General features: G+C 33.4%; 2 protein-coding genes and 1 non-coding gene across 4 annotated transcripts; 1 reads left to right on the top strand and 2 right to left on the bottom strand.

Annotated features, from left to right (window-relative positions):
- Positions 1 to 4,141: 4,141 nt before the first annotated feature.
- LOC108459935 (uncharacterized) lies at positions 4,142 to 6,305 on the bottom strand. Its single transcript, XM_017759331.2, has 3 exons — positions 5,544 to 6,305; positions 5,156 to 5,228; positions 4,142 to 4,715 (listed from the first exon to the last, which is right to left on the bottom strand). Exons 1-3 carry the CDS (start codon positions 6,147 to 6,149, stop codon positions 4,678 to 4,680), a joined length of 717 nt encoding a protein of 238 aa, XP_017614820.1. The 5' UTR covers positions 6,150 to 6,305; the 3' UTR covers positions 4,142 to 4,677.
- On the bottom strand, positions 4,148 to 4,298 carry LOC128294503 (U4 spliceosomal RNA). The gene has a single exon (XR_008284812.1). It is a non-coding gene; the product is annotated as a U4 spliceosomal RNA (small nuclear RNA).
- Positions 6,306 to 8,224: 1,919 nt separating the features above from the next.
- Positions 8,225 to 13,702, top strand: LOC108458202 (disease resistance protein SUMM2-like). 2 transcript variants are annotated; one of them, XR_008284328.1, is made up of 3 exons: positions 8,239 to 8,640; positions 9,265 to 12,016; positions 13,363 to 13,702. XR_008284328.1 is itself a non-coding variant. In XM_017757504.2 (2 exons), the coding sequence occupies exon 2, from the start codon at positions 9,269 to 9,271 to the stop codon at positions 11,420 to 11,422; it is 2,154 nt and encodes a 717-aa protein (XP_017612993.1). In that variant the 5' UTR covers positions 8,225 to 8,640; positions 9,265 to 9,268; the 3' UTR covers positions 11,423 to 13,702. The 2 variants fall into 2 exon arrangements, 1 of the variants encoding a protein (XP_017612993.1); XM_017757504.2 differs by having other exon boundaries at positions 8,225 to 8,640; positions 9,265 to 13,702.
- Positions 13,703 to 14,464: the final 762 nt, after the last annotated feature.

Genomic DNA, 14,464 nt, shown 5'->3' with positions numbered 1-14,464 from the left:
TCAAAAGAACATGAAACAACAACCATTTCCTTCATTTTAATTCATGACTAAATGCTCACAACACAACTAAAAATCAAAATATACTTCAAGAGTTAAGGTAGAATCAAGAAGAACTCATGAACCTCAAAATAGAAGCAAGGTACCAAGAACTTACCTTCAATTTTCCTCCTCCTAATGACCGAATACTCAAGAGCTTTCTCCTCTCCTTTCTCTTCTCTAACTTTCAGCTATGATGAACAAAGATGGACAAAACTTTGTTTTTTCACCCATTTTCTTTTAATAAAACTTCATATTTCATCCATTTAATTCTTTAATACAAAAGACATGATATTCTTATCATGAAACATTTACCTAACCCATTATCATGAAACATTTACCTAACCCATTATCATGGAACATTTACCTAATCTATTATCATGAAACATTTACCTAACCCATTATCATGGAACATTTACCTAACCTATTATCAATTTGTATCAATTTGTACCATAAATTATGGATATCAAGTGTACATTTTGTCTACAACAACATGATGGTTGGCCACTTCATGTAAAATGGGAGGTTTATCATGCAAATCCTCCTATTTTGCACTCCTATTTATTTGGCCACTTCAATTTAGCCTATAGCATTTTCAAACATTTTCACATAGGTCCTATTTCATAATTTCACTCACAAATGACAAAATCAAAGCATGAAATTTTGTCAACATTCACAGAATTCCCGAAAATTGGGGCATTACAATAGTTCTTTTAAATTTTAATGACATTGTTTTAATAATACACTTCATATCAAAGTAGTCCATACAATATGTATACATGTGTTAAATTTGATCTAACCATTTTAAATATTCTTCACGTCAAATTCGAACTAATATTTAATTCTATTATGCTTATAAAAGGATTCCACTGATATAATACTGATATTTTGAAGATTTAATTTGAATCCTTTAAAATTTAAAGGATAGATGTATCATAGCATGGGACGTGTGATGCAATATAACCTTGTACATATATCCATACGCACGTAGAATAGATCAAAGTAATACTTTCCAAAAAGAAAAAAGGTTTGATTTGAAAATGTGTAAACATGAAACACTATTCTTAAAATAGGTAAATAGAAAAAGACTTTAAAAAGAACGAAATATATTAATATTCAACATTCAACTTTCATATAATTTTAATGTTGGATACTAATTATTGCAGCTTTCCTATGAAATTTGGTATGAAAGTGGGAAATGTAGGTTTTTGTTTTGATAGATTGAGTTATTATTGAGAAGACTATTATTTAAGTGATGTCTTGTTAATTACGAAATGATTTAATAGGAAGATTGAGGTCTCAAGATCTTTGAAATTATAAGTTCGGTTCTCAACTTATATAAATTATGTTTTGATACTCTGATTGTGCATTTTGTTAATGGGTTAGGGTGGATGTGAAAGTTTGGGTGCGTGATACTTTGTAGATCAATCATGTTGGATTATCAGAAAAGAGAAGGATCACATCAACATTATGGAAAGTAACCAAGCACAGCTAATTTGAGACCTTTTCTAATCCTTGGATTTTCTTCTTCTTCTTCTTGATTAGGGGAGGGGGGATTGGATTGTTTATATTGGAACCTTAGATGGGATTTTGGCTCTTGGTTGGGCAATTAAACGATGTTTTTGCTTTGGATTAAACGTTTAAGTGCACAATTTCTTCGTTTTGTCTTCCACACCATTATTGAGCACTTCATTAAACATAACTGCTTTGGATTTTTTTTTTTTTTTTGCTAGATGAATTGTAAGTCCAGTGTAAATACTCCTCAAGTCTTTTAATGTGAAATCCGCTAGTAAATGCTGAATGAGTCCCATATAGATTATGAACCAAAAACCAAAAAATGTTATGATTCAACATCGGCTAAAGCACATAGTAAGGCAAGGTCTTGATCTATTGCCTATTTGGGGCGTGGCCTTGTTAGTCATTGCCCCAAGCGCAAAGATATGTAACTTTTGGTATAAAAGGATTTTATTTGACAATTCAATAGCTATAAAATTATATGAAAAATCCGTTAGATACATTTTAATCAATGCAATCCAGTCCAATCCAATCCATGCATTCAAGTTCATTTTTGAATATATAAAATATCCAAATTAGAAAATAAGAGACTATAATAATACTATTTCTGAATATGTTATTCGAATTGAGTTATGAGTTTCAGGTATGATTACGTGTTTGTCACTGGTATATTTAATTTGGAGAGTCTTTTGAAATTCCTATTCTCATATTTATATTCGTATATGTGTCAAATATGTGTATTTTTAAAAAAATCAAAGATCAAAGGAACATAAATTTCTAGAAACAAGGGCATGAAGCTTTGAATCCCAAAAACAACTACACATATTGTGTAATTTGCAATCTAAAAATGGCAGATTTTTCAGTTTGAGGAATAGATGCTTTTCTAACTCTTCATTTCTTTTGTAAAGTATGTGTTTATGATATTCGTGTTCGACACATATTTAAACATAAATAGAGAGATATAATATTTCAAATACATGTAAAAATATTTTAAAAAATTAAATACACTTTATGCTAAATACAGACTCGTATCAAACACTTATAACTGGTTCCAGAAAAAGTTGCAGAAATATATCCTTACCTGAGTAAAAATTTTGACAGATAATAGGCCAATCGGTTCTATTTATCACAAGTTCGCATTATATTTTTCTGTTAAATAATCAAATTCACTTTTAAATTTTAGGTACAAGGCAAAAGAAACAAAATGATTTAAGCGTTAAAATATGACGTAAGTTGTTATACTCTTCACAACTTCAAAATTTAATCATTATATTTTATTTTTAAAGATTTAGTTCATCACTTTTATATTTTAAAATTTAGATCTAATTGTTAGCATTGTTAAAAATTTGGTTAAATTTATTAGTGTGACATTTAAAAAAACTATTTGATAGCAATATAACTAAAAATAACATAATAAATCTGAATTTAACAAAATAATTATAATGGTGTTAACAATTAAACTTGAAATTTGAAATTTGAAAAGGAGATAGATTAAAATCGTAAAAATAAAAATATAATGACTAAATTCTAAATTTACGAAGTATATAGAAACTTATATACCATATTTTAACTTCATTTAAAATATGTAACTAATGTTGAAGTAGAAGTGTTTGTGGTTTAAATCGAATATTTTTTTATTGCTGGAAAGCAGATTACTAAAACATAAGTCGAATTGTTTTTGTTTCAGCTTGGCTCCTTCATTGGCTTCAATCAAATGACATCAAGACTTTCTATTCTGTTATAGGATGCACCCTCTGAATCATCTGGAAGGCTAGAAATTAACTCATTTTCAGGAAAATTGACCCCAATCCTTTGTGCGTGATCAATAGGATCAAGGATTTGCATTCTTCTATTCAAACACTCCTACAGCCTCTCAACCAAGACTCATTAGAGCACCAATTTTGGGAATCCAGACCCCCTACTGGACTCTTTGCCTTCGCATCATCTCAGGAGCTAATAATAGCCTGATAAGTGGAGCTGCGATTGTACAAAGGCACAACAGCTCACAATTGCTTTCTGTTAAAAGTTACAAATAGGCAAGCAAACTACAAGCCAAGATCTTACTAATACGGTCTATTCTTTTGATTCTTAAGACTCACAATGTCACCTCTTACAGTTTTCTCAAGATGGATTCAAAATGAGACAACATCATCCTTGAACGCACCACTGTAGGATGAAAGCTTTTTCCAGCTATCAAGAGCTCGCTGACAATCCCCAACTCAAAAAGGTGTTATGCTTCTACAACTTTTATTAGTTTCTCCTAGCCTTGACTTCTTTCTTTGATAATGTACCAAAAAAAAAAGAACTGAACAACCAAATCGAAAAAACAGTATTGATTGATTGAATTACGAAGTATTAGACTCGATGACAGCTGACATTTAGTAGAAATCGAAATCTAAGCAACAGCTAGGAATTGTGCTTGGTGGAAGTCCAAAAATGAAAGCTTTCGATTGCTAAATGATTCCCATATCGCCTAAGAACCTACAAGGACTAGCATCTAAGAAAATCGCCATATAATCTCGTGCGGCGAGAAAAATTTATTCATGATTCATATACTTGAAGAAAATAAAAAAAACTCTGAAACTAGAAATTGTAGGGCTTTACCCCGAAGGGAGCCCTTCCAGAAATTCTCGAAGGCCAAGGCTGAACCCAGGCCTAAGAGGGGGTTTGGAAATAGTTTTCAACCAGCAATAGACGCGCCTCGGTTAGAACCTCACTAGCTGCGTCATTGCCCCAAGCGCAAAGATACCTTCACCTTGCGCATTCTCTCTCCTTTTATAACAGGTGCAAGGGTTCTCATCTTATTCGCTAACCTATGTGGGACTGACTCAACATAATTACTTAGAAGAATTCAATCCATTTGGCATTTGTGATTGAAAAGGTAATAATCCTTTGATTGTACTATGTAACTTTTGGTATAAATGGGATTCATTTTACTATTAAATACCCATAAAATTATAGGAAAAATCAAATTTATAAACATTAATCAATGCATCAAAATCATATATATATGTATATGTATGTATTCAAACACGCTTTCAATATTTACAGCTCTGCAACACTGATGAATCTTTCAGCTTTCACAGCACTGTTCTCATGCAAATCCAATCCGGTCCGCATTCGAGTTCATTTCGGATATCCACCTACTGTTTCCAAGTCCATTTCTGAATAGATAAAACCCTCAAGTTAGCAAAATCAGGTGGTAGAACACTATTTCCGGGTATGTTACTCGGATTTGGTCATGAGTTTCGAGCATGGTTTTATGCCGAATCATAAATATTTTCAATTTAAAGAGTCCTTTAAGAATTACATTTAATATCCTTATCTATGTTTGTATCAGATACGAATACTTCAAAAAGATCAAACAGTAGGAGTAACATAGCTTTTTGAGCATGAAGCTCTGAGTTCCTATAAACAACCACACGTATTGTGTTTTAATAGATGTTACATTTTCATTACGTTGCTCCAACTCATCGCTTTTTCTTTTGAAAAATTTGTATTTATAACGTTCATATTTGATACATATTCAGATACGATGAATATGAAAATACAACGATCCAATGAAAAAAAATAAAATATACTTTATGTCGAAATACATCCTTACCTGAATGGTAACAATTTTGACGGATGATAGCTTGATTGGCTCTATTTATCACAATTTCACATGATATTTTTGCCTGTTAAACATTCACAAATAGAATTCACTTTAAAAAATTAGGTACGTACAGTGCAAAAGCAACTAGAATATGTAATTAGCATCATAATCAGAAGCTCAAAATAATATAGTTGGCTTCGCTTAATCGAGCCAAAATAGGCCAATAATAAGAATTCTTCTAAAAATTCTTCCATTAACTTAATATTTTTTCTTTAGTTAATCGATTAATCAAACAAAAATAAATTTCCATCTATTAATTCGAATAAAATCAAATTAAAGGTCCTAAGAAAGAAAATATACCAAATTGAAAAGATTAAGCTTTTTTATCTTTATTTACCTTCAAAGGGAATTTAACGAATGAAAAGCCAAGCCAGCCCACAACTTGCGTAACAGTATCAAAGGGAACAGTCCCTCTAGCCAAATCTTCCAGCATATAAACGACGTCGGAAAACACCTCAACCCCGTTAAGCTCAAGCACTGCCTCCACGTACGACGAACCCCTCGCCCTCACGTGGCCGTGCTCCGATGTCACGTGCCCCAGTGTCTTCCCTCTGTACCCTACAGCCACCTCGAACCTGGTGATATCCATTGAATACACATCCCAATTCCTCACTTTCAAAGTCATCGCCAAAGATATATCCACTGCTACGATGGGCGCTGTGTGAACTTGCATGTGGTTTACGTGCAACCGTGCGATCTTAACTTCGGGATCGGACGGCCAGAAGATGAACAACAAGGCGGCTAATAACAAGAAGGAGGCCGTGTATAGTACCCGACGGTCACGCCAGCGGAGTCTACTCAGGTGGTGGTAGTATGGCAAAACGACGCAGTTTTGAATCGGCAGTTCGGGTGGCAAAACGGCTGCATGGTAGTGGGATGGCGATGGGGATTCGTTTTGTGCCGATGATCGTCCGATTTGGAATTTCAAGAGAGCCATTAACATTGTGAGTGAAGAAAAAAAGTTACTTGGAACTTAGAAGGCTGTGTTTGTAAAGTGTAAGGAAGGTGGGTTCCTTGTTTGCTTCCCCTTTATGATGTTTTTGTCGTTGATTGGTACCACTAATTCTGCTATTCAGATTCCTATTTTCGTGTAGTGTTCATATAAGTACGTTAAAAATTTTACCCTCGACTATTCTATTAAAAAACAAGTTCCTATACATTATCGTGAATCCATTTTTTTATTAAAAATTTTATTTATTTTTATTGTTAAAAATTGGTCTATGTATGTTAATATAATGTATATATAACACGTCACATATAGATGATTATGGGCTGAGTAGGACTCAAAATAATTTTTGGCTTATTTTTTAGGCTTGGACTCGGCTCAGCCCAAAAAATAGGTCTAAAATTTTGTCTAATACCGACCTAAATAAAAATGCTAAAACCAAAACCCGACTCACCTATATTAAAAATTATAATATTTTTATATAATTTTTAAAAATATATAATACATCAAATACACTAAAAATATAAAAATTAAATGTTTCCCAACAAATTGAAAATAAATTTTAAAAATATTTATACTTAAATAATATCGCAATGATGTAATTTAACAAGCAATTGCCTCTAAAATAATAGTAAAATTAACAATAAAATAATTATTATACAATATCTAAATAACGACGACAAAATAATAACACTATAATAACGAAATGATAACAAAACAACAACAAAATATATCAGCAAAATAGTAGAAACAACAACAGAACAATGGAAACAGCAACAAAACATAGCAGCAATTTATTTTTTTTTTTTTTGCAATTTTGGGTTGAGCTCAACCCAAAAAAACTTATCAGAGACCCAATCTGTTTAGAAAATGGGATTTATTTTTTATCCAAACCCATTTTTTTTGCCCATTTGTCGAGTCAAGTGACTCAATTCATGATCAAGCCTAGTCACATGCCATTATTATTCAATTATTTTATCAACCACATACCAATTTTTAACATAAAAAAGATTAGTTTACTCTTTCATCTAATATACAATAATTAATTTATTTATTTTTTAATAAAATAAACAAAATACAATTTAACACGTAATACTTTCACCCCAACAACATAATTTTCACATGATAATTTATTCTTTATATATAACTTTCACGAGACTTTCAAATTCTTTTAAAACATTATCAAATTCATGTTCACGACAATTACAATTACGTAATACACAAGATATCCACAACCACGACACTATACTAACTCGCGATAGGGAACGTAGTCCAGCTAGATCATTTTGACGGATCAAGCATTGGTTTGGCACCATTCTTCATGTCAATGATATTGGCTGGTTTCACAAAATTAAATTTAACTCTACGTATTATTAGCTTGAATGCCAATTTTGCTAAAAGAAATGTTCCTATTATTCGGCCCTTGCGTCCGAATAAAACTTCTAATAATACTAGTAATACCTCCCCCTACACCGGGGATTTTTTAAAATTTTTATTTAATTAATAGTAAATTTTAAAAATTAATTTTAAGTTAAATTTTATCAAATGATAGATATTAATTTGAATTTTTAATGAAGATTAATTTTTATAATTATTTAATATTAAATATCATTTTAAATTAATTCTAAATTTTAAATCAGAGATCAATTTTAAATCAACTTGCAGATTAACGTACCAAAAACTTTTTAACACATAATTTTAAACTAAAACAAAAGTAATTATTTAAATGATTTTATTTTTTAATTATTTTCTTAATTGGTAAAATTTAGTCTTATATTTATTCATGACTCAACTTATGGATTAATTAATTTAAATGTATCATTTACAAATAAATAAAATTAAATGGTAAAATAAATTTTCTCTAAAGCGGATGACCATAATAATTTATTTAAGTGACCTAAATAATTTGATATCTTAAATATAAATAAATTGAGAGATCACAAAAATAATATAACACAATAAAATATGTAAACATAATAAAATTATAAAAATACATTAATAATATGTAAAAGTATACAAATAAAAAACTCACACAATTATTTAATAATCTTTTAAAATTAGATGATCAAAACTTAAATTTACTAATAATTTAATCAGTTTTACTCGTATGTAATTTGTGAGGCTTAGGCACCCCATGGAATCATCACAGCCGTCGACTCTGGAGTCAATATATATTAAAAAGGAATAAGGGGAAGGGATAAGAGAAGCTTTTCCGAGAAGTTTTCAGGCGATACCAAAATAAGGAAGGTGGGGGAAGAACCCGCTGAAGTTCGAGGATCGAGAGTTTGAAGGTTACTGCCAAAATCTTAACTCTTAGCATTTTGGAACATTTTCCGCTAAAACGGAGGTCAGTCAACGACGCCGGAAAATAAAAAGGAGATTTTGGAGATGATCGGCAGTATAAGAAAAGAAAGGAAGGCGCGAGTTCAGTTGGTGAAAAAGAAGAAAGGATCGTTGAACTTGGTCCACGCCTTCAAATCCTCCTGAGGTAAACTCAGTTCTCTTTTATTTTTTGCTCTAATTTAGTAATTTTTTTGCTCTTATTTGTATGTTTGATCTATTTTATCACTGCTAGTATGTTAATTTTTTAGAAAACAAGGTTGTTCTTCATTTGCTTTTCTCCCGTAATAATAGAACTATAGAAATGGTGTGCAGGTCTCACTCTGGCTCCTCTTTGTTATTCTTTGGGTTTTCCATATTGTAGACCTTTATATGTATTCTATTGGCAAATATATATTATGCATTATATATTTCTAGTTGTTCTTTAAGATTGATGAAATCTATGGTAAGTTTCAGAAACTGATATGAAATGAAAAGAAAGCTATACTGAAATTGAATAGAAAGAAACTAATCTGAAGATTTCAAAAAATAATTCTGTATTTGAAGTTCTAATCTGCTCTGTACATCATGACTACATTATTTATAGAATATATGAGCAGCTGTAACTTGCTAACAGCCTGCCAACTACTTAACTGCAGTTGAACTACCTGAATAACAACTTGCAACTGATAGGCTAGACTAATTCTTTAACAAAGATCTTAAACAATTCAATTCACTCTTCATTCGTCCACAACCTCATTTGTTTCCTCTGTTTTTATATTTTATTTAGCAGAATCATGGGCAATTGCTGCTCAATACAAATTGGTGTCGAGAATTTCCTCCTTCGTGGCTGGGTTTTCATTGTTGGTCATGCCAATTACGTGTGCAAGCTTAAACAAACTCTTCCAACTTTATCTGCTGCTCTTCAAGAACTGCGGGCACAAAGGAACGACGTGCAACGGGAGGTTGATGTGGCTGAACAACGACTATTGAAGCCATTTGAGCAAGTTCAACTATGGCTTTCAAAAGCGGAAACTATGATAACAAAGGCGGAAAAGCTGATTGAAGATGGCCCTCAACAAATGAACAACTTGTGTCTTGGCACCTGTGCTTCCAAGAATTTCCTATCTAGCTACAAGTTTGGGAAAAATGTAACCAAAATGCTTCAAGAAATAAATGATCACGTGAGTAAAGGAGCTTTCAAGAAGGTAGCAGAGAGTCGGCCCTCAGCTTCAGTGGTGGTAAGACCCGAAGAACGGCCAATTGGTCTAGAATCCACAATCGAAAAGGTATGGAGCTGCATTGTGGACAAAGATGTGGGGATTATTGGCCTCTATGGCTTAGGGGGTGTTGGCAAGACAACACTCTTGACCCAAATCAACAACAAGTTCAGCACCACGCCAGACAAGTTTGATGTTGTAATTTGGGCCCCTGTGTCTAAAGATTACAATGTCGCAAAGATTCAAGATAAGATTGGTGGAAATATTGGTTTTTCTGATGCATTCTGGAAAAGTAAAAGTGTTGACGAGAAAGCTGTAGATATCTATGGGGTCCTGCGAAACAAGAGATTTGTTGTATTATTGGATAATTTATGGGAGAGGGTGGATTTGAACAAAGTTGGGATACCAAAGCCAAGCCAAGAAAATGGTTCCAAACTTATTTTCACTGCTCGATCTTTGGAGGTATGTGGTGAAATGGAAGCTAGAAAAAGAATCAAAGTGGAGTGCCTAGAACCTGAAATGGCTTGGGAATTATTCCAAGTCAAGGTCGGAGATGAAACACTTAACAGCCATCCAAATATTTGGAAACTAGCTGAACAAGTAGCAGAAAGGTGTGGTGGGCTGCCTCTTGCATTAATTACAATTGGTCGTGCCATGGCGTGTAAGACAACACCTATGGAATGGAAATATGCATTTGAGATGTTGAAACGATCAACATTACCAAAAATGAAAAATGAGGTATTTCCACTTTTGAAATTCAGCTATGATGATTTGCCTAATGCCACAATGAAATGTTGCCTCCTATATTGTTGTCTCTATCGTGATGATTATCGTATTCCCAGAAAGGGATTAGTGGAGCATTGGTTTTGTGAAGGGTTGTTGAATGAATTTGATAGATTTAGTGAAGCTCAAATACAAGGTGACCACATTATCAACTCTCTTCTTAATGCATGCCTATTGGAAAGAGTTGGAGAAGATTATGTGAAGATGCATGATGTGATCCGTGACATGGCTTTATGGATAGCATGCGAGCTTGAAGTAAAAGAGAATAATTTTTTTGTAAAAGCAGGGGCTCAATTACTTGAAGAACCAGATGCTATGACATGGGAATGTGCAAAAAGAATGTCAATAATGAGCAATCATATTAAAGTTCTCAGAGAAACACTTAAATGCCATAACCTTCGAACTTTGTTTCTTGGAGAAAATAATCTACAAGTGATCAGCGATGGCTTCTTCCACTTTATACCTCGTCTAACTGTTCTAAACTTATCAAGAAACTATGGTTTAGAAGAATTGCCTAAGGGAATTTCACAATTGATTTCACTAGAATGTCTTGATCTATCCTCAACTGGCATAAGAGAGTTGCCAATAGAGTTGAAATCCTTGACAAAACTGAAAATGTTGGACTTGAGTAACATGCTATTTGTCAGGAAGATGAAAATCCCACGACAACTGATATCTAGTTTTTCCAAGTTGCAAATATTCAAATTGCGGCCGCTGATAAATAGAGATTATCCGGATGAAGAGGAAGACAATGTTCTAAATGGGGTTAATGAAAATCTTATAAAGGAATTGAAGTGTTTGCAACATTTGAACATACTAAGTATACCACCAATTAAAAGCGTGTTTGCTTTAGAAAGATTTCTAAGCTTCAACTTGTTTCGATGCTGCATCGAAACACTAGAGTTGGATGAGTTTAGAGATCAAAGGTGTTTAATGTTTTATGCTTAGAAAACATGGAGCGTCTAGAGAAATTATGTTTTAAGGATTGTGCAAGTATGGAGGAGAGCTCAGTTTCTTCGAGTATTAATTATACTTCACAGTTTCACACATTGAGCCGTGTTATAATTGATGGTTGTGGCAAATTGACAGACACCACTTGGCTGATTTTCGTTCCAAATCTAAGGTTTCTTTCTATAAGTTGGTGTTTTAAAATGGAAGAAATATTGAGTGAGGGAAAACTTGGTGAAGTTTCAGATAAGGTTGGAATTCCATATCCTAAACCGTTTCTGAAGCTTGAAATGCTTAAGTTATGTGTTCTACCAGAATTGAAGAGCATATACTGGGATGCCCTACCCTTCCCATTTCTGAAACATTTTTGCGTATGGGGTGATTGCTCAAAACTGAAAAAACTTCCTCTCAATTCTGACAGTGCAAAAGGGAATCATATCACTATCGAATGAAGAAAAGATTGGTGGGAAGATGTAGAATGGGTGAACGAAGCCACTCGAGACATTTTTTTACCCTCTTTAAGATTTCCTTCTTACTGAAATGCACAAAATCCTAAAGACTGCAGAGTGTTTGATGCTTGCGTCCTTAGACATTGTGAGTTGCTATCCTTTTCTATCATTTTTTTTTCAATTGGTTGCTTCTATTTATGTTGATCTGTCATTGCATTTGTCCTAAATTATATCAAATCTACTAGGCTTCGAAGTAATAGGTTTGTAATTTATTTAAACCTCTCTTTCGAGTCAACACCAATTGAAGTCGATGTTCCTCGAGTTAAGTATAGCCATGGCTATCCTATGGAACACAGTATAATTACAATCTTTGCTAAGCTACTATTTACATATATTACTCAGAAGGGGGAAAGAATATTATAACATACCCGTATAATTCTCCTACATTTCGGAAGTAGAAGTTTCGAAACAGGAATTTCATTATCTCAAGATATCTATACATCGAAACAAAAATAAGAAGACATGCTTCCGAGACTTAACAGTTCATTTTGATGTTTTGAGTTAAGATTCGTATCCTAACTCCATGTTTTACCTCATATAACCTCGGGACAATATAAGTGAGTCAACCTGACTTATTATACTTAGTAATATAGATTCACAACATGAAATTTTTATGTTCATGTAACGTATACTAGTTGAAACTTGATGAATGTATGAAATTAATTTGAGTTACTCTAGCAACGTAATGTGAAATGAAGTATTTGAATTCAATATTCGAGTTGGATGTCACATGCTGACTCCAACATGGTTAAAATGAACTACTACAATTGGCTCAAAATGAATCAACAGCCGGGCCATAAGGAACTTTCTTCTAAATGAAACCGTCAAATCTCAAAAGAAAACTGTTAATGGAGTTACTTTTCTAGGCATACAAATTAAGAAATTCTTTGCAGTGTTCAAATACAGAATAAACAAACTTCTTCTATACCTTTATACAAAAAAAAAAATTCTTCTACACTCTCGCCTAGATACCATCCTCTCAAAACCCACACACAATTCAAACAAAATATATTGAGAAAATCCCTCAAAAGCACTTGTCAATCTATCACATCGAGCATCCCATCCAATAAACTTATAGTTGGTCCTTCCAAATCAAGCCCAACAACACCTTAAACTAACATTTATCACCTTATAGTGATGCTAGACTCGGGGGATAGAAGCTTTTCTTCCCCCATAAATACCTTGAAAGAAAGGGAAAGGCAGACAAAAATACTTGGACCTTATTCTGCCCCAATTTCCATTTGGTGTGAACCAAACCAACCAACTACTCTCACTCTGTGTTGTAGCAAACTTAAAACCTTTTTAAAAAGTAAATATATTTGTATTCAAATGTGTGTGTAATATATATATATATGTATTGCTAAGCTAAAAGTTAAACAACCCCATTATAAATGTGACAATTTGACAAAAGAATGATTAATTTCTGTTAAGCATTGGCCTGCAATGCAACATATGGCTAGCAAGTCAGCAAGCAGACCAGCAGTGCAGCAGAACCGAATGCAGCAACTAGCTTAGGACCATTTTGTTCTTTTTGTTTCAATGTAACCAACTTCAGTTTGTTTATAACTTGTTGTCAAAGTTAGTAGGATTTGTTTTTGATTTGAAGTTGATGTAGTAGCTGATATGTCAGCTTACTTGTGTTTGAAATTCAAATTTGTATTAGTAGATTAGTGGGAGTATTTAGCTCATTAGGTAATAGTCATTTTGACTTGTAAACTTTGTATTTAGTCCTCATTATCAATGAATGAAGTGTGTTGCTGATTTTATCCAAGTTTTGCTCAAGTTCTTTTTCATTTTTGCTCTCGGTTTCATTTAGTTCTTAAGCAAATTCATAGTTGTTTGTGTGTTGCTGCTGCCAATGTTCCAACAAATGGTATCAAGAGCCTGAGTCTTTGAGGACCTTCTCTTGGTGGTTGCTGTTTGTTTGTGAAATCGAGCTTAAGAAAGTAGGAAACCGAAGCTGCTGAACTTGTTATAGCAGGATGAGCTTCACACCACCTCCACCTCCTGTGTTCACTGGTGAGAACTACCACATTTGGGTGGTAAAAATGAAAACGTACCTTCAGGCACACGATCTATGGAGTGCAGTGGAGAATAATGCCGAGCCACCTCCATTGAGAGCCAATCCCCCATTGCTCGGATGAGACAAGACATGTAGAGAGAGCGCCAAGAAGCCTAAAGCCATGGCACCTTGCGAATGGAGTATCGATGTTATTTTCACTCGCATTATGGCATGTGACTCACCTAAGCAAGCTTGGGATAGGTTGAAGGAGGAATTTATGGGTCCGAGAAGACTAGCGACAAGATTGATTAATCTAAGGAGAGATTTGAAAATCTCAAGATGAAAGAAGTTGAGACCATTAAGCAAGATGCGATGAATAATGGCCACGATGAACAATATAAGGTGCTTGGTGTAGACTTTCTTTGAAAGTAGGGTGGTTGAGAAGGTGATCACCACACTTCCGAGAGATTCGAGTCTAAGATATCTTCATTGGAGGACTCGAGAGATCTCACAACCATCTCTTTATCGAAT

Source organism: Gossypium arboreum, chromosome 6 (genome assembly GCF_025698485.1).
Source record: "Gossypium arboreum isolate Shixiya-1 chromosome 6, ASM2569848v2, whole genome shotgun sequence".
NCBI classification, from domain to species: domain Eukaryota; kingdom Viridiplantae; phylum Streptophyta; class Magnoliopsida; order Malvales; family Malvaceae; genus Gossypium; species Gossypium arboreum.
Note: the sequence above shows the minus strand (reverse complement) of the source record. Positions and strands in the feature narration are given on the sequence as shown.

Excerpts from the sequence above, each read along its gene's own strand:
- LOC108458202 (XM_017757504.2), top strand. The coding sequence starts at position 9,269 with ATGGGCAATTGCTGCTCAATACAAATTGGTGTCGAGAATTTCCTCCTT.
- LOC108459935 (XM_017759331.2), bottom strand. The coding sequence starts at position 6,149 with ATGTTAATGGCTCTCTTGAAATTCCAAATCGGACGATCATCGGCACAA. Across the intron at positions 5,229-5,543 it reads TCGTTAAATTCCCTTTGAAG|GCAAAAATATCATGTGAAAT; the intron begins GTAAATAAAGAT and ends AATGTTTAACAG. Across the intron at positions 4,716-5,155 it reads TCAAAATTGTTACCATTCAG|AAATGGACTTGGAAACAGTA; the intron begins GTAAGGATGTAT and ends TTATCTATTCAG.